Raw genomic sequence first — 25000 nt, 5'->3', positions numbered from 1 at the left:
AACTCAAAAGAGATGTTGAGGTTTGCTGCTTGTGTTGGAGTTGTACACACAACAGAAGACAGGTGGCGCCATCTGGTGGCTGTATTGGAGCATTGCAAGTATTTCTAAATTCAGCTTCATCATCTCATTTAAACTTCTTGAGGTTTAAAAAGTCCTTTTTTTGTTTTTCACTAAATCAATCTGCATTAAATCTGCATGATTCCCAGCAGCTTTAGAGCTTCTACTTCAGTCAGTCTCCTTTCATCTCAGAGGAGACGAGGATAATCAGATGCAGGAAGTTAAAATAAGATGAAATATACTTTATTAATCCCACATTTGGGAAAAGTGTTTCTAGGTATTAAGGACAGTAGGGAGGTGGGTAGGTTTTGCACATAATTAGAAATCAAAAAAGGTAGAAAATAAACATTTATACAATATAAACATCTCAAAATAGCAGATAAAACAGAACTAAAAGAGTGAAAATATAAGAGTTGACCGTGATATAAAATATGTAAACCATCTGACAAATGTAAAAAAGCTAAATTACAGCTAACACAATATAGAAGTGGGAGATTATTTACATTTAGTGTGCAAGAACGAAGGTGTTTGTAGTTTTCTACCATCAGGTTTGAAGCTTTTTGAACAGGAAGTCTCTCGATTAATGAACATCAGTCAGGAGATGATGGAGAAATGCTCAGCTCAACTTAAATGACAGTGTCGTCACAAAATAACTTTGACCGAGCAGCAAATTTATGCATCTTCAGCCTCTGAGTTTTGGCTTTCTTTCTAAGCGTCTGCCATGGATTTCAAAATGAGTGATAATTTTGGGAATTATTTTCTTTATTCTGCCAAAAGTAAAAAAGGACTGTTTGTGAACACAGCTGCAGCTGGATAAGAAAACTATTCTGTCAACTGTTTGATATAAAAATAACAATAACAAATCCAACCAGCAGAGGGCCACATAACAACCTACATAATAATCTCACATTTTGTCCAAAGAAACAATGTAATGTTCATAAAAAGCACTTTTAAAGAGACAGAGTAGAACAGAGAATTATATAAGTAGATGCTGACAGAAAAATATACTGTAAGTCATAGTAAAATATGTATTATTCTAGTCCAATTATAATTGACATTTGGTCTTTTATATGACTTTTTTCTAGAGTTTTTAAAACATTTTTTGTTAATTATTTTTCGAATTAATTAATTTCCGAATGTATTGAGTCTTTAAGCTCGAGATTTTAAGGGAGGTTTTTACATTCCTGTATTTTCCAGGATGTACAGCATAGTCACAACAGCACAGAGGGTCATTTATCATAATTTATTACATGATTTAGTTGAATACTCGATTCTGATTGGTCAATCCGGACATTTCAGAGGTCGTTGTGACAGTAGTACAGACCGTGAGGAGGATGAAGAGAGAGAAAGATGTTAAAAGATGGATGAAGTCAGATAGACCAGAAGCAGACAGGAAGTAAACACTAACATTACTAAGATTTAGGAGGAAGTCAAATATGTGTTTATTCCAGATGATAAAGAATATAAACGGGTCTGTCTTCTTGTTTGTTGCACTGCATCAGCTGAGTGACACTTCTCTAAAGGAAGATATAATGCAGGAATAAATAAATATACAGTCTGGATTCTTGTTTTATGTATCTGCATTATATTTAAGATTAAGTGAATTCGTTGCATGGTCATTTCTTATTTTAATCAGTTTATTCCTCCTATAAATGCACATTTTCGGACATAGATTTTTATCCTATTAAGGAAGAAAGCATTTCATTTTGACATCAAATAAAGAGAGATTCAGGAGGAAGTCAAATATAGTCTTTTATTTGAGAGGGTTCTGAATATATATTACACTCTCCTGTCTGTCTTCTTGTTTAGTGGACTGCATTTTTTTTAATAAAGATAAAATGCAGAAATATAAATATATAGTCTTTTTGTTTTACCTAATTAACGTGAGATTTTCCTAATGATGAAATTGTCCCACTGCATACCAATCAATCAATCAATCAACAACTTTATTAATCCCGCAAGGGGCAATTGGTTATGAGCAGCAGTTTATGTCATGTACACAGGCAGGAACATACAGGAAGAAAACACACAGATACACCTGGGAGCACAGATGTGGATCATTCCAATTTACACGATACAATTTAACATTTAAAATAATCAACCCCTTGTTTAGTCGTATCTTTAATTAATGACTCGCTCCTGTATTTCTCAGTAGAGTCTATTTGACGCACACATTTTTCGAACATAGATTTTTTACCATATTTGAGATTCTTTTTGACTTCGATTTTGGTTTAAAATCAAGGCTAATTCGCTCCATGGTGATATATGGTGATAGTAATCTATTACCTGCAGAGGAGGAGCTGCAGCAGCAGTCTGAGCGTCAGTCGGAGAGGTGAGTCCTCCGAGCCACACCGGGACTAAGCACCGGGACAGAGACGCTTCTTACCCCCTGTGGAGGCACTGAACTCCGGCAGGATTTATTATTATCACCGCTACTAAGTTAATAACCAAGCTTTTTTTTAAATCTTTCATTTGTAGGGATACTCGCGGAGTCTTTCTGGGTATTGATGTGAGAGAGGAGCTTTTCTTTTCTTCCATAAGGATCTATTTTTTTAGTTTGAGTATTTTTTCTAAATTATTTACGCAATCTTTCTCATGTTTTAAAATTCATTAATTTCAGAACTAATTTGGTCTTCAAGATATTAGAATTTAAGGGATGTTTTTGCATGCTTATATATATATATACAACATCGTAAATAACATATTAAAGTCAGAACCGTAGAAAGGATTATTTCTTTATTTCTTTGCATATGGATATTTTATTTTAATGCCTTCAGGATTTTTATTGGAGACAGTTTCCTCTATTATTCTGCTCCTGTTATCCTTTCTTTTCACCCCCCTATGGATACACTGAGTTAATATTATCACCACTATTAAGTTATCATCAAAGCTTTATTCAAATCTTTAATTTCTTGTGAAACTCGCAGAGCGCGGGATCTCTTCTTTTTTTTGCATAAGGATCTTTTTTTTTAAGACAAATGGATTTTTATTGAAGACAGTTTCCTTCATTCTTCTTCAGTGAGGCTTCAGAGGATGGTGTGTGCGTCAGAAGCAGCTGGATTTAAGATTGGATTTTAACCACCTGTTGTATTTAACACTTTATACTGAAAAAATGGATAACAACACCATGTGGAATTTCACCCAAGTTCTGTCGGAGCTTGACGGGACAGAAAGTGAGGAAGAGGAGGAGGAACATGATGAAGGCAGTGGTGGTGGTGGAGGGTTGCGTATCCTCCTCGGTTGCGTCCTCTTCCTGCTCATCGTGTCCACGCTGCTCGGGAACATGCTGGTTTGCGCCGCCGTGGTTCGTTTCCGCCACCTTCGCTCCAAAGTCACCAACTTCTTCGTGATTTCGCTGGCCGTGTCCGACCTGTTCGTGGCCGTGCTGGTGATGCCGTGGGAGGCCATCACCGAGGTCACCGGCACCTGGTTGTTCGGGCGATTCTGCAGTGTTTGGATCGCCTTCGACATCATGTGCTCCACGGCGTCTATTTTGAACCTGTGTATCATAAGCGTGGACCGATACTGGGCCATCGCGAGCCCGTTCAAATACCAGCGGAAGATGACCCACCGGGTGGCGTTCGTCATGATCGGCGTGGCGTGGTCTTTGTCCATCCTCATATCTTTTATCCCGGTGCAGCTCAACTGGCACCAGGAAGGGATGGAGGACTTGATGGTGGAAATGATGGTGGGAAACGGCGGGAACTTCACAAACAGCAGCAGCGGCTTCAATGCCAAAAGCTGCGTCGCCAACTTGAACAAAACATACGCCATCTCCTCCTCGCTCATCAGCTTCTACATCCCCGTGGTGATCATGATCGCCACGTACACCCGCATATACCGGATCGCTCAGATGCAGATTCGCCGCATCACGTCTCTGGAGAGGGCGGCGGAGCAGGCGCAGAACCAAGGCCACGGCGCGAACAGAAACCAGCATCACCATCACAGGTCCAACGACGAAGCCTCGCTCAAGTCGTCCTTTAAGAAGGAAACCAAAGTCCTGAAGACCCTCTCCATCATCATGGGGGTTTTCGTCTTCTGCTGGCTGCCGTTCTTCGTGCTGAACTGCTACATCCCGTTCTGCGACCCTCCATGCGTAAGCGACACAACCTTCACCGTTTTCGTGTGGTTCGGATGGGCCAACTCCTCCCTGAACCCGGTGATTTACGCCTTCAACGCAGACTTCCGACGCGCCTTCGCCACCATTCTTGGATGCAACAAAATGTGCTCCAACAACACGGTGGACGCGGTGAACTTTAGCGACGAGCTTGTTTCCTACCACCACGACACGACACTCCACAAGGAGGCGCTGGTTCCCGTGCAGCCGCAGCGGCATCCTCGCACAATAAACGCCGCTGGGTCGGACAGCCTGGAGGACGCTCAGATTGACGAGGAGTCGATCATCTCCAACAGACTGCTGCTGCTTCCTGCCACCGTGCAGCTGGAGGACGATCCTGAACTTTCTCTGGAGACGATCACGCCGTTCACCTCGAAGAATGAAGCTCTTATTCCAGGACAAGTCCATCAGGACGGATAGGAGACACTGCATTAAAGGACTAAACAGGAACATTATTTACATGGATCTTTTCCGAACATGTCCTCTGAAATGTTTTCTTTTTGTTAATATGAAATGATGGAGGACTAAATCTTTAAATCTGGCGAAATACAACTCAAGAGACTTTGTAGCTGAAGCTTCATATAAAAAACATATTTTATTGAGTTTTTTCCATGTGACTGATTGTGCTGTTGGATTCTTGTGTGGAAACTTATTTAAATGGAAGCAGAATTAGTTATTAATCATACTTAACATATTGAGGTTGGTAATTAAATAATGATTTTAAAGGAAAGAGATTGTTTGGTCAGACATTAAACCGTATTTATTACACCAGAACCACTGAATGTTTCCATTATTACACTGTATGAATATGTAAAACCTAAAATACCAAGAAACAACATCTGCCCTGTGACAACAGCAAATAAAAGGGACTAAACTGGGACTCAACAGCACCAAATGACCAATTAATTAAAGGGGACCTATCATGCAAAATGCACTTTTGTACGTCTTTTCTACATGAATATGTGTCCCCGGTGTTCCAGGGAACTCACCAAGTGTCAGAAAACACAACCCTCTCTATTTTCCTCCATACCCAAATCTCTAAAAAAGGGGCTGCAACGGATCTGATAAAAACTGATCCAGATTTGAACATTTCTCTGACGTCAGGACGGTGGCGCTGACCTATCAGGGGAATGAGAGGTTGCCGTGGCATGGTAACAGCATGGTAACAGCATGGTAACAGCATGGTAACACAACGCTCGTAACTCGGCCCCCTCCTTTGCAGGGGGGCGTGGTCAGCTGCAGCGCATGCAAAGACAGGGTGGAGGAGAGCAAAATAGAGTGAAATGAGGCATGGCTAAAATGCATGATCTGTTTGGTATTTTGAAAAAGAAAACGTATAAATATACCTTATATAGGTATGGCCCTACAATATATTATTCAAATATAGCATGATAGGTCCACTTTAAATGATAGAGTATTCATCAGGAGTGTTTGAGATGATGAGAAGAAGGTCGAGGGGTTTATTGAGTCCATTGGAAATTAAACTTGCAGAATCTCCAGGTTGTCTTGTATTGTGGTATTGTGTATTCATGCATTAAAGGACGACCCAGACACATCAACGTCTTTCACCAAATTCACTTTATTCTCTGCACGTTTTTAATCTTCTTACAACAGATTGACTTATTGGTGCAAAAAGTGTTGGTGGACGATTATCATTTCTCAGGTGTTTGAGAATACTTCAATCTTCTGTTGCCCAAAGAACAAAGGGAACCAATAACCTGTACCAACAAGTATCAGGTAGCTCAACATGGAAGTACTCTTAGTTGAGTAAATGTATGAAGTGTTGGACACGTTGCAGACAGAGATGTTGATGCTGTCAGTGATGAGGATCTGTTCTCAGCTGTCAGAGAGCAGCAGAGAGCGGCTGGGGTTAATCTGTAACTACAATATAAAGTCATATACAGTTTGAACTGAGAGCTGCAGGGAGCGGCTGGGGGTTAATCTTTAACTACAATATAAAGTCATATACAGTTTGAACTGAGAGCTGCAGGGAGCGGCTGGGGGTTAATCTTTAACTACAATATAAAGTCATATACAGTTTGAACTGAGAGCTGCAGGGAGCGGCTGGGGGTTAATCTTTAACTACAATATAAAGTCATATACAGTTTGAACTGAGAGCTGCAGGGAGCGGCTGGGGGTTAATCTGTAACTACAATATAAAGTCATATACAGTTTGAACTGAGAGCTGCAGAGAGCGGCTGGGGGTTAATCTGTAACTACAATATAAAGTCATATACAGTTTGAACTGAGAGCTGCAGGGAGCGGCTGGGGGTTAATCTTTAACTACAATATAAAGTCATATACAGTTTGAACTGAGAGCTGCAGGGAGCGGCTGGGGGTTAATCTTTAACTACAATATAAAGTCATATACAGTTTGAACTGAGAGCTGCAGCGTCACACTGCTTTATCAGAGTGTTGGACACAGAGGACTGATGAAGAAGCAGAGGATTCACTCCTGATGGAGCACATGGTCAGATCAGCAGGAAACCCTTCTTCTACACAGACCTGGTCCTCACAGCTGATGGAGTTCATGAGAAGAGACTGAGTAAGTGGGACTTTGATTCATTCAGTGTGTAATGTTTCAAACAGCTGCTCTTTGTGGGTTCATGTGTTCACCTCCTGTCTTTAGAATGACAGCACTCAGTTTATCTGACAACTGATGTTTGAAACTACAGCTCACTGTCTTTAAAGTCTACATGTAGAAACAGATTGTATTTCCTGATCACTAACAAATATAAATGGCATTAAAGTAATAATGAAGCCGTGTGTCTGTCTCCATCAGGTGGCTGCAGGTTATCACCAACATGGAGAGGTATCACACTCAACACTTCACATGATGTTTGAAACTGTTTCACCCTTCAACATGTTCTCTCTTACTGACTGGCTGTTTACTGGCTCTGCTCTTTCTCCTGAACATTGACTCATAATAAACCTGTACATCTATAAAACACATTCAGATTGAATCCTGATTCTGGACTGCAGTTTGGACTTTGATTCTTCTCTGATCTTATGAAGACTCATATTCCATATTTATTGAGGCGTGGGTCAAAGGGCTCTCATAGAAAGATCTTTGTTAATTAATAACTCAGAAACAGTTTATTATTGTTATGATGGAAAAAACAATCAATGCAGAGAGATCTGAGGACTGGTTGAGATGTCCAAGTACTAGTTCCAGAGATCTAGGGACCTGTTCAAGAGGTCCTAGGGACTAGTTACAGAGCACTAGAGACTTGTTGCAAAGATTTGTTTCCCTACTTTTTCCCCTGAACATTGACTCATAACATTGATACTTCTCTTACCTTATGAAGGCTCATAATTCATCTTTATTGAGTCCTCTGTGGGTCAAAGTGCTTTCATAAATAGAATGATAATTTCTACTCTGTTAATATTAACTCAATGAAAAGTTGTTATTGTAGTCAATTGATAAGAAGGTGTTTAAAAAAGGAACCAATGTATGCAGAGAAGTCTTCGTTGCAGCAGGGATTTAGGTATTAGTTGGAGAGTTTCAGGCACTACTGCAGATATCTAAGAGGTAGCTGCAGTGGTCTAGAGTTTAGTTACAGAGATCTGGGGATTAATTGCAGAGATCAACGGACTTTAACTGTCCAAAAACCACTGAAAGCAGAGATATAAATGTTGTTGCTTCTCTACTTTTGTGTCTTTGTATTAGCTCCAAGCAGCAGAGAGAAGAGTCTCCTGAACCCAGCTGTGTGTCCCTGAAGAGTGATCGGTCTAAGGGTGCTCTGATTAACTTCAAAGATGGACGTCCTTCCAATGACCCAGTGTAAGTATTTAAAGTAGGGCTGTCAGTCGATTAAAATAGTTAATCGCGATTAATCGCAAATTAATCGCACATTTTTTATCTGTTCTAAATGTACCTTAGAGGGATATTTTTCAAGTTTTTAATACTCTTATCAACATATGAGTGGACAAATATGCTTTATATGTTTGTTTATTATCATTTGAACAATGACAAATATTCTCATGAATATTAAACACAACAACCTGAACATTACAAATATTCGCCTCAATTCAACCTGGAACCTCTCTCATACAATGTGTGTGTGTGTGTGTGTGTGTGTGTGTGTGTGTGTGTGTGTGTGTGTGTGTGTGTGTGTGTGTGTGTGTGTGTGTGTGTGTGTGTGGACACTGTGATGGATCGTTGAGCTATGTGCAGCTCAAGGCATATATGCTCGAACGGGAGCTGCCTGGACGCTGCAATCATGTTGCGCGCACTCTCCGTGCTGAGTGTGCTGACTTTTCGTACAATGTCCCACTGTCTGGCTACCTGCATCAAGTCAAGTGCTCGGCGCAGTTGTCGGCGAAATGTCGCTCCTCTGTTTTCATTGAAACAGCTCCTTATATCCGTTAGCGCAGCTAGCTAGCACCAGATGCTAACAACAACAACAACACGTAAGGTGTGCTTCGCTCGCGCCACACATACACACTCCCTCCCGGTCCTCCCGATGGCCAGTCCGGGCCTGCCGGTGAGCGTGGAAGTGTGGTCTGCCACAAGCGGGCGGCAGGAGCGGGGCTGTCAGCATCAGCTTGTAGATGGTATTTTAAACTCGATGCTTGACTCATAATAAACCTGTACATCTATAAAACACATTCAGATAGAATCCTGATACTGGACTGCAGTTTGAACTTTGATTATTCTCTTATCTTATGAAGACTCATATTCCATATTTATTGAGGCGTCTGTGGGTCAAAGTGCTCTCATAGAAAGATCTCTGTTAATGAATAACTCAGAAACAGTTTATTATTGTTATGATGGAAAAACCAATCAATGCAGAGAGATCTGAGGACTGGTTGAGATGTCCAAGTACTAGTTCCAGAGATCTAGGGACCTGTTCAAGAGGACCTAGGGACTAGTTACAGAGCACTAGAGACTTGTTGCAAAGATTTGTTTCCCTACTTTTTCCCCTGAACATTGACTCATAACATTGATACTTCTCTTATCTTACGAAGGCTCTTATTTCATCTTTATTGAGGCCTCTGTGGGTCAAAGTGCTTTCATAAATATAATGATAATTTCTACTCTGTTAATATTAACTCAATGAAACGTTGTTATTGTAGTCAATTGATAAGAAGGTGTTTAAAAAAGGAACCAATGTATGCAGAGAAGTCTTCGTTGCAGCAGGGATTTAGGTATTAGTTGGAGAGTTTCAGGCACTACTGCAGATATCTGGGAGGTAGCTGCAGTGGTCTTGGGTTTAGTGAGATCTGGGGACTAGTTTGAGATATATAGGGACTAGTTGCAGAGATCTTAGGGATTAATTGCAGAGATCAACGGTCTTTAACTGTCCAAAAACCACTGAAAGCAGAGATATACATCTTGTTGCTTCTCTACTTTTGTGTCTTTGTATTAGCTCCAAGCAGCAGAGAGAAGAGTCTCCTGAACCCAGTTGTGTGTCCCTGAAGAGTGATCGGTCTAAGGGTGCTCTGATTAACTTCAAAGATGGACGTCCTTCCAATGACCCAGTGTAAGTATTTAAAGTAGGGCTGTCAGTCGATTAAAATAGTTAATCGCGATTAATCGCAAATTAATCGCACATTTTTTATCTGTTCTAAATGTACCTTAGAGGGATATTTTTCAAGTTTTAATACTCTTATCAACATATGAGTGGACAAATATGCTTTATATGTTTGTTTATTATCATTTGAACAATGACATATATTCTCATGAATATTAAACACAACAACCTGAACATTACAAATATTAGCCTCAATTCAACCTGGAACCTCTCTCATACAATAATACTGTGTGTGTGTGTGTGTGTGTGTGTGTGTGTGTGTGTGTGTGTGTGTGTGTGTGTGTGTGTGTGTGTGTGTGTGTGTCTGTGTGGAGACACTGTGATGGATCGTTGGAGCTATGTGCAGCTCAAGGCATATACAACCCAGTCTCACGGCATTTCGTGTTATTAGTCACGAAATTAATGTAATCTATTGATTCGTGTTCACCAACACGATTTTCACATTTTTTTCGTGTCACACAGAACGATTTTAAAAAGCAATGTATTTCTATTGGTAGTATGTTTCGTGCCTGCAACACGTCTTTTTGTCCGGTCGGGTCTTGGAAGACCAGAAGCTGTGTGGTTCATAAAAACATGTTCTTACTCAATATCTTACCCTAAGCCTAACCCTATCCCTTTTATTTTAAATTGTATAATGTCTGAGTTTTGTTGCCGTCCGTGAGGAAAAGAAATGGCTCAGAGCCTCAGAATACTGACATCTGTATTTTATGTCATCTTTTTTTCCTTCTAATTTGTTATTATTTGGTGCAGGCACGAAACATACTACCAATATAAATACATTGCTTCTAAAATCGTTCTGTGTCAGAATACTTAAATCTGTTTTTTTTTTATGTGTTTTTCCTTCAAATTTGTTATTATTTACATTGCTTTTCAAATCATTTTGTGTGACACGAAAAAAATGGCGAAATCGTGTTGGTGAACACGAATCAATAGATTAATTTCGTGACTATAACACGAAATGCCGTGAGACTGGGTTGAAATATATGCTCGAACGGGAGTTGCCTGGACGCTGCAATCATGTTGCGCGCACTATCCGTGCTGAGTGTGCTGACTTTTCGTACAATGTCCCACTGTCTGGCTACCTGCATAAAGTCAAGTGCTCAGCGCAGTTGTCGGCGAAATGTCGCTCCTCTATTTTCATTGAAACAGCTCCTTATATCCGTTAGCGCAGCTAGCTAGCACCAGATGCTAACAACAACAACAACACGTAAGGTGTGCCTCGCTCGCCCCACACATACACACACCCTCCCGGTCCTCCCGATGGCCAGTCCGGGCCTGCCGGTGAGCGTGGAAGTGTGGTCTGCCACAAGCGGGCGGCAGGAGCGGGGCTGTCAGCATCAGCTTGTAGATGGTATTTTAAACTCGATGCGCTCTGAAACTACGGGGCGGCCGAGGACAAAAAATACACATGCGTTAATCGCACAAGTAGTCTCATTAGTCAGTATATTTCCCTCCTAGCCAATGAGCTCACTGGGGGGGAGTTATTTAATCATCTTTCCTCATATTCTATATAAATAAAAGCAGGGAGTGATAAGGCTGGAGCCAAGACTCAAAACTCAAAGTATATGCTAATGTGATTTAACATGTCACACTTGAGTTGTCCGACGAAATGGAGTGGATCCTGCAAGCTAGTTCATTCAGTCACTCGAGCTATAATGACACATAAACATCATCCCTTACATGTCAGACCACCAATCAAACTCATTCTTCTAAATCTGGCGCTCTTCTTAGGCTGCAAGATTTTCTATCTCTTCCTCTGCCCCACCTATAGTGCTACTGCCCTGCTTTTGCACCACTGCTGCTTTTCTGCCCCACTATCACTCCATAATCTAGCTGCAGGGTCAGAGGGAAAGTTATTTAATCATCACTCCTCAATGTCCTATGTGAATATATGCAGGGAGCGATGAGGCCGGAGCCCAGGTGCCAAAATCAAACTACATGCCCCTGTCAATAAACATTTCAAACATGAGTTTTCTGACTGAAATAAAGTCAACTTTAGTGTTTCTGTCAGTTCCCAACAGCAGAGAGAAAAGTCTCCTGAACCCAGCTGTGTGTCCCTGAAGAGTGATCGGTCTAAGGCTCATCTGATAACATTCAAAGATGGAAGCTGTTCTTCTGATCCGGTGTAAGTATTTCAAACTGTTAATAGAAACTGGAGAGCTTGCTGTTCCTCAGTTAGACTCAGAATTGGTCATCCATCAGTGTTAGCATCTGGTTTGCATGATGATGTATTATGACAGAACACAACAACTTTTACTTTCTGGTCTGTGTGTGTCTTTTTTGGAAGTCTATGGTGCAAACATAATGTAAGTTCATGATTCCTCACAGAGAGGACCAGCAGAGCTCAGAGGTTTCCAGAGGTCAGTCTGCCCAGCAGCATCAGACACAGCTGGACTCCACATTTATGGTCTGTACATGAACTACAGCTACTTTACATCTGTTCTGCTCACAGTCAACTCCATGATGCACTTTGTAGATCAGTGGATTGTCAGTCTGTCCAACATGGATCTGATGTTTGGTGCCTTTAGTTTGATTGTGTTGTTCATGTATTCTGTTCGAGCTGCTGGAGGAGAACATCATCACTTTTGTGAAGAACGAGCTGAAGAAGATCCAGAAGGCTCTGAGTTCAGATTACCCAGAATGCTTAGAGAGTCAGAGGGAGGATGAGGAGGTGTTGGACGTTGAGGATGAAGAGCAGAGGACGAGCAGCAGAGAGGCATTTCTGAACATCTCACTGCACTTCCTGAGGAGCATGAAGCAGGAGGAGCTGGCTGAGCGTCTGCAGAGCAGTAAGAGGGTTTCTATTAAGATTTAACAAGCTGGATAAATGTTGACTAATGTCTCAAGAGATGGAGCAAAATATGTTCAGATCTTCATTCTGTAAAGATTTATTGTTACCAATCGATCTGCTTTGTTGTTATTTCATTCAGGAAGTCGTTCTGGAGAGTGTCAGCGTAAACTTAAGTCTAACCTACAGGAGAGGTTCCAGTGTGTGTTTGAGGGCATTGCTAAAGCAGGAAACCCAACCCTTCTGAACCAGATCTACACAGAGCTCTACATCACAGAGGGGGGGTCTGCAGAGGTCAATGATGAACATGAGGTCAGACAGATTGAAACAGCATCCAGGAAACCAGACAGACCAGAAACAACCATCAGACGAGAAGACCTCTTTAAAGCCTCACCTGGAAGAGATGCACCAATCAGAGCAGTGATGACAAAGGGCGTGGCTGGCATTGGGAAAACAGTCTTAACACAGAAGTTCACTCTGGACTGGGCTGAAGGCAAAGCCAACCAGGACATCCAGTTCACATTTCCATTCACCTTCAGAGAGCTGAATGTGGTGAGAGAGAACAAGTACAGCTTGGTGGAACTTGTTCATCACTTCTTCTCTGAAACCAGAGACGCAGGAATCTGCAGGTTTGATCAGTTCTCGGTCGTGTTCATCTTTGACGGTCTGGATGAGTGTCGACTTCCTCTGGACTTCCACAACACTGAGATCCTGACTGATGTCACAGAGTCCACCTCAGTGGATGTGCTGCTGACAAACCTCATCAGGGGGAAGCTGCTTCCCTCTGCTCGCCTCTGGATAACCACACGTCCTGCAGCAGCCAATCAGATCCCTCCTGAATGTGTGGACATGGTGACAGAGGTCCGAGGGTTCACTGACCCACAGAAGGAGGAGTACTTCAGGAAGAGATTCAGAGATCAGGAGCAGGCCGGCACCATCATCTCCCACATCAAGACCTCACGAAGCCTCCACATCATGTGCCACATCCCAGTCTTCTGCTGGATCTCTGCTACAGTTCTGGAGGAGGTGTTGAAAACCAGAGAGGGAGGAGAGCTGCCCAAGACCCTGACTGAGATGTACATCCACTTCCTGGTGGTTCAGGCCAAAGTGAAGAACATCAAGTATGATGGAGGAGCTGAGACAGATCACCACTGGAGTCCACAGAGCAGGAAGATGATGGAGTCTCTGGGGAAACTGGCTTTTGAGCAGCTGCAGAAAGGCAACCTGATCTTCTATGAGTCCGACCTGACAGAGTGTGGCATCGATATCAGAGCAGCCTCAGTGTACTCAGGAGTGTTCACACAGGTCTTTAGAGAGGAGAGAGGAATGATTGAGGACAAGGTGTTCTGCTTCATCCATCTGAGCGTTCAGGAGTTTCTGGCTGCTCTTCATGTCCATCTGACCTTCATCACCTCTGGAGTCAACCTGCTGGTAGAAGAACCAACAACCTCCAGGCTGCCTCAAGTCTTCAGACCCAAACCTAAACTAACACATCTCTACCAGAGTGGTGTGGACCAGGCCTTACAGAGTCCAAACGGACACCTGGACTTGTTCCTCCGCTTCCTCCTGGGTCTTTCACTGGAGACCAGTCAGAAACTCCTACGAGGCCTGCTGACACAGACAGGAAGTAGCTCAAAGACCAACAAGAAAACCGTCCAGTACATCAAGAAGAAGATGGATGAGGATCTGTCTCCAGAGAGAAGCATCAACCTGTTCCACTGTCTGAATGAACTGAATGATTGTTCTCTAGTGAAGCAGATCCAAGAGTCCCTGAGTTCAGGAAGTCTCTCCACAGATAATCTGTCTCCTGCTCAGTGGTCAGCTCTGGTCTTCATCTTACTGTTATCAGGAGAAGATCTGGACGTGTTTGACCTGAAGAAATACTCTGCTTCAGAGGAGGCTCTTCTGAGGCTGCTGCCAGTGGTCAAAGCCTCCAGGAAGGCTCTGTAAGTATAGAAACATTCATATATCATGACGTAAATATTCAGTTCATTATTTCCATATATTGCTTGTTTTCTCTTTATCAGACTGAGTGGCTGTAACCTGTCAGAGAGAAGCTGTGAAGCTCTGTCCTCAGTCCTCAGCTCCCAGTCCTCTAGTCTGAGAGAGCTGGACCTGAGTAACAACAACCTGCAGGATTCAGGAGTGAAGCTGCTGTCTGCTGGACTGGAGAGTCCACACTGTACTCTGGAGACTCTCAGGTCAGGATTCATCAACATGTCCAGCCGATGGACTTTTTCATTCTTAATCATTTCAATGGTTTAATTCCTACTTTTCTCTATGAAAATGATTTTTGAAATAGTTATGTTAGTCAAACTCTCAGGTTAGGATTCATCAAAAAGTTAAGCTTCCTTTTGAATAGTTATTGATATATTGGGCTGCTCTTGCCCAGAAGGGAAATAGGCAAGTACCAAGGGGAGGGTTATTGATTCGATCCCCTCTCCGTGAGGTTAACATGTCAAAGTGTCCTTGGGCAAGATACTTGACCTCAAATTATTTTCTAGACATTGTATTGAAGTGTTTGTTAGTTGCTTCAGTAAAGCCTTAGCTGAAATAACATGTATGATTACTGGATGAGTTTTCTAAGTTCACTGTACTCAACTTATTTTTCAACCCAGTTGTAATTGTCCATTTTCAGACCCTAACATAAAATAATATACTTTACAGTGTTTCTGTTTTGCCCAGGAACACATGTTATATAAACACATAGTTCCCTTTAACATTTGCTTCCATTTATTTTGTTGTCCCTTCAGACTGAGTGGCTGTAACCTGTCAGAGAGAAGCTGTGAAGCTCTGTCCTCAGTCCTCAGCTCCCAGTCCTCTAGTCTGAGAGAGCTGGACCTAAGTAACAACAACTTGCGGGATTCAGGAGTGAAGCTGCTGTCTGCTGGACTGGAGAGTCCACACTGTGCTCTGGAGACTCTCAGGTCAGGATACATTAATATGTTGAGCTTCCTTTTGTGGAAGTATTTAACTTACTATAGTAAATAAACAATTTTGAAACCCGTTAAATTATTCTCTGCTGTTGTGTTCAGGAGCAAATCTACACATCTTTCTCCCTTTCTACTTTTGACACAATTTTAACATTGGCTTTCAATCCACCATTTATGCAAAATATTTGCCGTCAGTTCAAATAATGTAGGTGTCCTCGTATTTATGATTACATGGTCTTAATATTTTGTTTTTAAATTTGTAAAAAGGAGTAAATACTGAGCTGTTAATGTGTATTTGTGTCCCTTCAGATTGAGTATCTGTAAGCTGTCAGAGAGATGCTGTGAAGCTCTGTCCTCAGTCCTCAGCTCCCAGTCCTCTAGTCTGAGAGATCTGGACCTGAGTAACAACGACCTGCAGGATTCAGGAGTGAAACTGCTGTCTGCTGGACTGGAGAGTCCACACTGTACTCTGGAGACTCTCAGGTCAGGATTCATCAACATGTTCAGCCGATGGACTTTTGAATTCTTATTCATGTCGATGGTTTAATTCCTACTTTTCTCTACCAAAATGATTTCGAATTAGTTATGTTAGTCAAACTCTCAGGTTAGGATTCATCAAACTGTTAAGCTTCCTTTTGAATATGTATTGATATATTGGGCTGCTGTGGCCCAGAAGGGAAATAGGTGAGTACCAATGGGAGGGTTATTGATTTCATCCCCTTCCTGTGGTTAACATGTCAAAGTGTCCTTGGGCGAGATACTTGACCCCAAATTATTTTCTAGACATTGTATTGAAGTGTTTGTTAGTTGCTTCAGTAAAGCCTAAGCTGAAATAACATCGATGATTACTGGATAAGTTTTCTAAGTTTACTGTACTCAAGTTATTTTTCAACCCAGTTGACATTGTCAATTTTCAGACCCTATGTAACATAATATAACATCATTTACAGTTCTTCTGTTTTGCCTAGGCAAACATATTATAAAAACACAAAGTCCACTTTAACATTTGCTTCCATTTCTTTTGTTGTCCCTTCAGACTGAGTGACTGTAACCTGTCAGAGAGAAGCTGTGAAGCTCAGTCCTCAGTCCTCAGCTCCCAGTCCTCTAGTCTGAGAGAGCTGGACCTGAGTAACAACAACCTGCAGGATTCAGGAGTGAAGCTGCTGTCTGCTGGACTGGAGAGTCCACACTGTGAACTGAAGACTCTCAGGTCAGGATTCATCAATATGTTCAATTTAAGTTTTTATTTACATAAATTGGTAAACCTGTAACCAGCACAAGATTGTCTCTAATCTAAATGTAAATCAGTAAAGTTCTATTTGATTCCATGGAAAAGTTTGATGTTGTTTTTCTCTATTTTGTTGGATCTTGAATGTTTCCAGACAATTAGAAAACTGCAGTAATGTTATCATATTATTGAGAGACAGTAGTGATTGGCCTGGTTGGACAATGTCTAAATAACCCCACATTGGTGGACTGTATCGCAGAACTTCTCTAACCCTCCAGTCCAAACAGTAGCCTCAGATTATGTGATGTGTTATTTTGTGTGTTTTCAGTCTGTCAGGCTGTCTGGTCACAGAGGAAGGCTGTGTTTCTCTTGCTTCAGCTTTGAGCTCCAACCCCTCCCATCTGAGAGAGCTGGACCTGAGCTACAATCATCCAGGAAACTCAGGAGAGAAGCTGCTGTCTGCTGGACTGGAGGATCCACTCTGGAGACTGGACACTCTCAGGTATTATACACGTATGTGTTCATGTAAATCCTGGTTTACAGCGGCATTTACTGACTGCTGCAGTGCTGGCTGCTCTTCCACGGGAGTTTATTCTCCCGTTATCTCACAGTGTCCGTCTGAATTGACGCTGTTTGGCATCACAATGCTGTATGAAAGTTTCTCTGGTATAAAATGGCCGATGTTAGCATAGCACCCTATTGTGGCATAAGCCGTTTTCTATAGGCACATTTTACCGGCGTATTTTTCATTATGATTCTACTTGTGATAGTCGGACATGACAACCTGTGCAGCCCATGTATTGATTCCATCCGATAGCTGCTATAATACAAAACAAAACGTCTGCCTGCTCTCCACAATGATCAATAACAGCGAACGGATGGTCAAAGTAAGGTACAAATAAATCAAAATCAAATCAAATCAAGTTTCATTTATATAGCACATTTTTAAAACGATTTTTGGTCGAGCCAAAGTGCTGTACATACAGTAAAAATACTTTACAATAAAGACACTTTACAACAAATACAACTGCACAGTTTGTACAGAATATCAGTATGAGAAAACGACACCCTCTGTCCTTAGACCCTCTGTCCTTAGACCCTCACATCGTACAAGGAAAAACTTCCAGAGAAAAACCCACAGTTTAAAGGGGAACATGGGAGAAACCTCAGGGAGAGCAACAGAGGAGGGATCCCTCTCCCAGGACGGACAGACGTGCAATAGATGCCGTGTGTAAATCGAAGAGATAATACATTTTACAGCGTAGTTAGACCAAATGTTTGGAAATGCATGTGTCTATAATAAGAAGATGAATCCACGAGGATGTCAACAATCCTGTGGGAGCCATCAGGGAAGCAGCATGATGAGAGTCAGGCAGGACCGCAGAGACAGGTTCAGCCACGACTCGAAGTCCAGGACTCAATCCAGAACTCAGGATAGAGGATCCAGGACACAGGACCACAGCAACAGGATCAGCCTCGACTCAGGATCCCGGCGTAGATAGACACAAAAAAGAAATTTGGGGGAGGCTGGGTTAATCGGAACATGAGAGTACACAGGTACAGACAGACAGAAGGAAGAAGCAAGGCGTCCCCCGACAGTCTAAGCCTATAGCAGCTAAACTAACGTGTCTACGTACATGCATTCCCTTAGGATAGGTTGAGGGATAAGGGGTAGAAAGTAAGAAGTGAGGAACAGAGGTGGAGAGGCACAATGTGTCTACGTACATGCACTCCCTTAGGATAGGTTGAGGGAAAATGGTAGTAGATAAGAAGTAAGAAACTGAGGTGGAGAGGCACACGCAGGGAGAAAGGTCCCCACTGGAACCTTAAATTGGAATTGGTGAGAGGTAAGGAGGTAAGCTGTGACTACGGTCATACACTCCCCGGCCGGAATAAGCCTCTCTGCAACCTGTTTCCCTCTAATAGAACCTTGAGAGGTCAGAGAGGGGAAAGGTTTGGATAAAGAGAAAGATAAAGATTGCTGTAGTTCACTAAACAGAGACATTAACGACATGTTTGGTGTTGAAAATGTCCGAAAAAGTGAAAGAATGGGAGATAAATATCCCCAAATCTCAAAAGGTTATTATATTTTTTGTGTTTGTGGTCCTCTTTCAGTTGAGACACTGTAGGTGAAGGATGCTTCAGTAAAAGATCAAACACTGGATGTCTTTCAGTCGCCAACATGTGTTTTCGAGACACTGATATTAACGGGGAAACCCTGCAGGACTCAAATGCCTCGTCTCTGTTCCCCTAAACTCATTTGGGAGTGATTACCCATCAGCCCCTGGGGTAACGCTGCCCTTCCTCTGCACGTTGTTTCACTTTGAGAAACACCGAGGACTGTTTGTATACTGGGATCACAGACACGCTGCAAACGGTGTCCGCCAAAAGTCGAGTCCAGTGTGTATGGAGTGTCATTTTTATTTTTCATAATTTGGGAAGATTGAAATTCGGTGGGGAAAGCCAGCTAAGTCAGTAGGCGGTAGAGGTGGGAGAAGTACTCAGATCAAGTACTTAACCTCTTAAGCACGGCGGTCCCTCCATTGGACCCCTCCCACCGTTTTGTTTTCGAGATAATGTCTCAGGGCTTCTTAACATTTATGAAACTATTAATGTGTAGCACCAGATTAACGGGAAGAATCTCAGCTAACTGAAGATATGAACCATTGTTACCAAAACAAAACACAAGTCTCATAAGAAGGGTCTAAATGACCCCTGAGCGAAAAAATTCTAACGCACTGCGGCACACAATTCAAGATAAAGATACCCTTATTACTTATCGTAGCTGCACATACAATATAGCCGATTAAAGCTGAGACTCCACTGATTATTTACGTATAGTATCATCACTGAGCGATCCGAACTTGCGACAGGGGAAGCAAACACAGACATCACAACACGTACCTTTACGGAGGCAGATCGTCTCACCGTAGCTGTCAATTAGGTCAAAAGACGTGTTCAATGGCATTAAAACGAAAAAAAAAAAATCTACAACTGTTGATCCATAGGTTGATAATGTACCTGTGCCTTTTAAAAAATTATTTATAATCCATAATTCCATTTTTTATGTAAAAATCGGAGCGGAAAAGTTAGCTGCTAATGGTAGCCACCAGAGTGTATGCAGCTTCCGGTTTTGGTAACGCGTCACTCTCACTCCTTATTTGTTAACGTGTTGGTGTGTATATAACTTTCCCTCGATTCCATTGGCTCTAGCGGTTATAAAGAGATTTCATTCATCAAAATCGAGCAAGGGGGGCCAGAGATAGGTCAAATCCACCCAAATGACCCCAGAAGTGGGTTTTTTTGGCTAAATCTCTCTAAAAGGGTCAAATTTCACTTGTTTTGCATCAATCTTGATACAGGGTACTTATTATATGTTGTACTTTGGATTCCTAAAGCTTTTAGTCTACTAACCCATCATCCAAGGGTAGTTTTCACTATAAGTAAAAAATAATTTTTGGACGGACACTATAATTTACAGTTTTTTACTATGTAAAATCTGAATTTTCTTTAAAATAAAAAACATCTATATTGATTCTGACTTTTCTACATCCAACTCACAGGTTTATCATTACTTTGAGAATAAAGATTATTAATTTAACCCTTTTAGAAGGGAAGATATGGCCATTTGTTCTGGGAATGTCATTTTCGAGCCTGAGACCTGAAAAACAGGCTCAGGGCTTAAGAGGTTAAAGTGGACCTATCATGCTATATTATAATAATATAGTGTAGGGCCATACCTATATAAGGCATATTTATACTTTTTTTTTTTCAAAATACCAAACATCATGCATTTTAGCCATGCCTCATTTTGCTCAATTTGACATTTTTTAGCTCTGTTTTTGCAAGGGCTGATTCAGTGAGAACAGCACCACCTACAGGCCTGGCATATGTACTACAGCGTCTCCAGCGCTTTAGAACGGCAATGGCCGTGGCTGTCTCCTCCTGATTGGTGGAGTTGGCCCAATAGCCGTAGCGCCACCGTCCAGACGTCAGGACAGTGTTGAAATCTGAATCAGTTTTTATCAGATCCGTTGCAGCCCCTTTTTTAGAGATTTGGGTATGGAGGAAAATAGAGAGGGTTGTGTTTTCTGACACTTGGTGAGTTCCCTGGAACACCGGGGACACATATTCATGTAGAAAAGACGTACAAAAGTGCATTTTGCATGATAGGTCCCCTTTAAGTAAAAGTAGTATACTGCAGGGTAGCTTGTGGATTTACTCCAGGTGGAACTAAAGTCTGATTTAAGACTTGATTATAATTCTGATAATTCATCCACATCTGTGAAGTAACTAAAGGTATTACATACATATAGTGGAGTAAAAGTACACCATTTACCTCTGAACTGTAGTGGAGAAGAAGTACAAAGAACCAAAAGTGGTAATACTTACAACCCGGTATCACGGCAAGACGTGAACATGTGACGATCTACCATGCTGGGAGACGTGAAGATGTCACGATTTCGTCCCTTCAAACGTGACAGTTACACGGTATTGTTAACATGGCCCAACCAGTGGAGAAATACCCAGAAATGCCAAGCAAATGCTCTACCCACGACGGTTGGTTGTTGTCAATATTAATATAATAATGATTTATTTTGTAATAGTCACACTCGATTTCGCCGATTTTCTTGTTGCCCCAGCTGGTCGACACCTCTTTTAGCAGAAACAAAGGCTACATTAATGTATTAAATCGATGTTAATCCATGTGTGTTGATGTGGAATTAACGGACGTGACATTGTGCGATTGCGTTGCCAGGCAACAGCTTCGGTCATGTTAATTTACAAACTCTTCAACGAGAACCGTAGTTATATTTAAAAACATTTTAGAAGGCCTCACGAAATACTTTAATGTAAATTTAAATTTAAATGTGAAGGAATGTGTGTATAACAAAATACATCCGTCATTAAAAATACCGGAAACAGACGTAGGCAAGATCCTCAGCTCGGTGATTCTATGGTTTAGCTGCAATGCACGTTGGGATATGGTGTTTATGCGATGTGAAATCCGAAAACATTTTTTTTAAATAAAATAATACTATATTCCGAGTGTGCTTGCTTTTCTCTTTGAAAGTCATCACATAACGGCATTGTAATACACGGTTCGGCTGCATTAAATATGACATATCTGCCGTAGTTCTCTATTTATAGAGCCTTGATGAGAAGACTTCAAGACAAACAGGAAGAACTGCCGCCAAAACTGAAAACGTGACGTGGATCATAAATATATCAGCAATTAAACAACATCTGACCTGACTGAAAAAGGTTGGGAACCACTGTGCTAGGAGATGCTGAGTACACATCATGGACTAACTGAACACTGATACATTCTTACATCTTATATTCTGATAAATAATAATTGAAAAAAATGAGCTTTATTCATCGGTTAAAAACAGATGTTTGACTGACCTAAAATTATATCGTCTGATTAATAACAGGTGCTCTTTTTGAACATGGAGCTTAATCTGTGGAGAATAACAAAGCTCTGTGTTTGAGAGTGATGTAATGTCCATGTTTCCATGCTGCTCTAACCCCCCCCCCCCCCCCTTCTTTCAGGATGGAGCCTGGTGGAGTCCGATGGTTGAGACCCGGTCTGAGGAAGTGTGAGTGTGGTTTAATTTGATTCATGAAAACAAAGCAGCCACCATCTTCAAATGTAACCTTCATCATCAAAGTGTCAATAAATGAACAGCTGATAGATTAATAACTGCTGCTGTTTCTCTCATCAGATTCCTGTGAACTCTCACTCGACACAAACACAGCACACAGACAACTCAAACTGTCTGACAACAACAGGAAGGTGACATGTGTGAGAGAGAAGCAGCCATATCCTGATCATCCAGAGAGGTTTGATGTCTGGTATCAGCTGATGTGTAGAGAAGCTCTGACTGGTCGCTGTTACTGGGAGGTCGAGTGGAGAGGAAGGGTTCATATATCAGTGACTTACAGAGGAATCAGCAGGAGAGGAGACAGGGAGGACTGTGTGTTTGGAAGGAATGATCAGTCCTGGAGACTGAGATGCTCTGATGGTGGTTACTATGTCTGGCACAATAACAAGAGAACAGACATCTCCTCCTCCTCCTTCTCCTCCTCCTCCTCCTCCTCCTCCTCCTCCTCCTCCTCCTCCTCCTCCCCTCCTCTGGTAGAGTAGCAGTGTATGTGGATCATCCTGCTGGCTCTCTCTCCTTCTACAGAGTCTCCTCTGACACACTGATCCTCCTCCACACCTTCAGAGCCACATTCACTGAACCTCTCTATGCTGGGTTTGGGTTCTGGCCTGGTTCCTCAGTGTCTCTGTGTCCTCTGTAGGAGGAAGAGTCTCCTCCTGTTCCAGAAACGTCCTCCCTGCTGCCCAGAGAGTTCAGTCTGTACAGGATCACAGCTGATGTTAGTTAGCACCAACCTGAGTCTGAGGGTTTTTACTTCATTATAACATGATTTCTGAACATCATCAGCTTTTATTTGAAGAGACTCTTGGTCCATTATTAAAAGACATACAACACTCAAATATAAATTTAAAAAGGCAGTTATACCAATGTTCCCATATTGATTTGAAGTCTGACAATTTGCAGACACTTAGCTAAACCAATCGACTGTGAACACCCTCTGTATAATGTGTACTCTACATATACTCGTACGGTAGTATTCATACTGTGATCCCCCTTGTTGGGAAAATAGTGAATTTCCTCTCCGTTCTTGAGAGGATCACAAATACATGGATCCTGAGATTGAAGCTCAAACCGGGGACCAGGGAGAGTTCTCTAGCACCCCTCTATATAAAGTGTTCTACACATATGCATATAACTCACATGGCAGTCATTGTAACATTAACTAAAAAACAGCTATAGGGTTAACTAATACAAGTAAAGAAGTGTAAGAAAAACAATAGCTATAAAGTACAAAATCTAACAGTATAGATTAAAATGAATAAGTATACTTATATACAATGTACTGTATATTTGTGAATATGTTAAGTATATATACGTGTCTGTTTGTAAGTGTAAATCCAGAAGTACACTTTGGTATAAGTCTTGATTAGAAAGTGTCATACCAACAATGACAGGTTATTTAGAGTTTAACTCCAACTACAGAGGTTGTGTTTGAACGTCTTTTTCAATGCAAATAAAACACATGTTAACTTGGTCTTTGGAAAAGTGCTCAGTTCTGTTTTACATTCAGGATGTCAGAAAATACATCACATGACATTATGGCTGATAATCCCATTCCTCACAGAGATCATGAAGTTCATTTTTAACTCTGGAACAGTTCACTGCACTCATAAACACTATAAATACAAAAGAAATACACAGTAGCATACAATGGAAATACCTCAAAATTGTACTTAAAGTGGACCTATCATGCTATATTATAATAATATAGTGTAGGACCATACCTATATAAGGCATATTTATACTTTTTTTTTTCAAAATACCAAACAGATCATGCATTTTAGCCATGCCTCATTTCGCTCAATTTGACAATTTATAGCTCTCGCAAGGGCAGATTCAGTGAGAACAGCACCACCTACAGGCCTGGCATATGTACTTCAGCGTCTCCAGGGCTTTTGAACGGCAATGGCCGTGGCTGTCTCCTCCTGATTGGTGGAGTTGGCCCAATAGCCGTAGCGCCACCGTCCTGACGTCAGGACAGTGTTCAAATCTGGATCAGTTTTTATCAGATCCGTTGCAGCCCCTTTTTTAGAGATTTGGGTATGGAGGAAAATAGAGAGGGTTGTGTTTTCTGACACTTGGTGAGTTCCCTGGAACACCGGGGACACATATTCATGTAGAAAAGACGTACAAAAGTACATTTTGCATGATAGGTCCCCTTTAAATTCAGCACTTGAGTAAATGTACTTAGTTACTTTACACCTCTGGAATTAACATATGGAATATTTTTGTCCAAACATAAACTAATATGGTAAAACAGGACCTGACGTATTCAAGCTTTAATTGATAAGAGTCTTTTAAAAAATGCTTATTGATGAAATAATAAACCATATCTCTTCTCTTGTTGGGATACATCTGCTGGTCAGTGTTTCTGTCTCTTCCCAACATCTGTCTGCTCTCCTTTCATCTTCAGTCTTAGTGCAGTTGAAACGATTCGAGGCACCCGGGGCCACAGAGGGCCGAGACCCCGACAGGTGTTTCTGAGCTGTATAAGATACTGATGAATATTTCAACAGGTAGGCATGGTGTCTCAGAGACAGGGCAGCTCTACTGTATATCACATTATACACTCTAAAGAATATAGGGAGGTTGTGGAGGGATGGAGTGTGCATCTGGAGTAAAGAAACAGGTTTTCTCTCAGAGATAAAATGTTGTTAAACAGTTTTAAAGT

General features: G+C 41.6%; 2 protein-coding genes across 2 annotated transcripts; both read left to right on the top strand.

The window, feature by feature from the left end:
• The first annotated feature begins 3265 nt into the window (after nt 1–3265).
• Nucleotides 3266–4594, top strand: LOC117490898 (D(1C) dopamine receptor). Its single transcript, XM_034140676.1, has one exon. It carries the CDS (start codon nt 3341–3343, stop codon nt 4592–4594), a length of 1254 nt encoding a protein of 417 aa, XP_033996567.1. The 5' UTR covers nt 3266–3340.
• A 2369-nt stretch (nt 4595–6963) lies between these two features.
• Nucleotides 6964–23049, top strand: LOC117490915 (NLR family CARD domain-containing protein 3-like). Its single transcript, XM_034140690.1, is given in 14 exon segments — nt 6964–6986; nt 9547–9660; nt 11723–11836; nt 12040–12118; nt 12272–12500; nt 12642–14445; nt 14527–14700; nt 15253–15426; nt 15742–15915; nt 16469–16642; nt 16989–17162; nt 22217–22263; nt 22390–22791; nt 22794–23049. Coding segments are annotated over 14 exon segments (3843 nt in total). The 5' UTR covers nt 6964–6978; the 3' UTR covers nt 22970–23049.
• Nucleotides 23050–25000: the final 1951 nt, after the last annotated feature.

Source organism: Trematomus bernacchii, unplaced genomic scaffold (assembly GCF_902827165.1).
Source record: "Trematomus bernacchii unplaced genomic scaffold, fTreBer1.1, whole genome shotgun sequence".
Lineage (NCBI taxonomy): Eukaryota > Metazoa > Chordata > Actinopteri > Perciformes > Nototheniidae > Trematomus > Trematomus bernacchii.
Note: the sequence above shows the minus strand (reverse complement) of the source record. Positions and strands in the feature narration are given on the sequence as shown.

What these genes read in the sequence shown, in the direction of transcription:
- LOC117490898 (XM_034140676.1), top strand. Translation starts at nt 3,341, where the DNA reads ATGCTGGTTTGCGCCGCCGTGGTTCGTTTCCGCCACCTTCGCTCCAAA.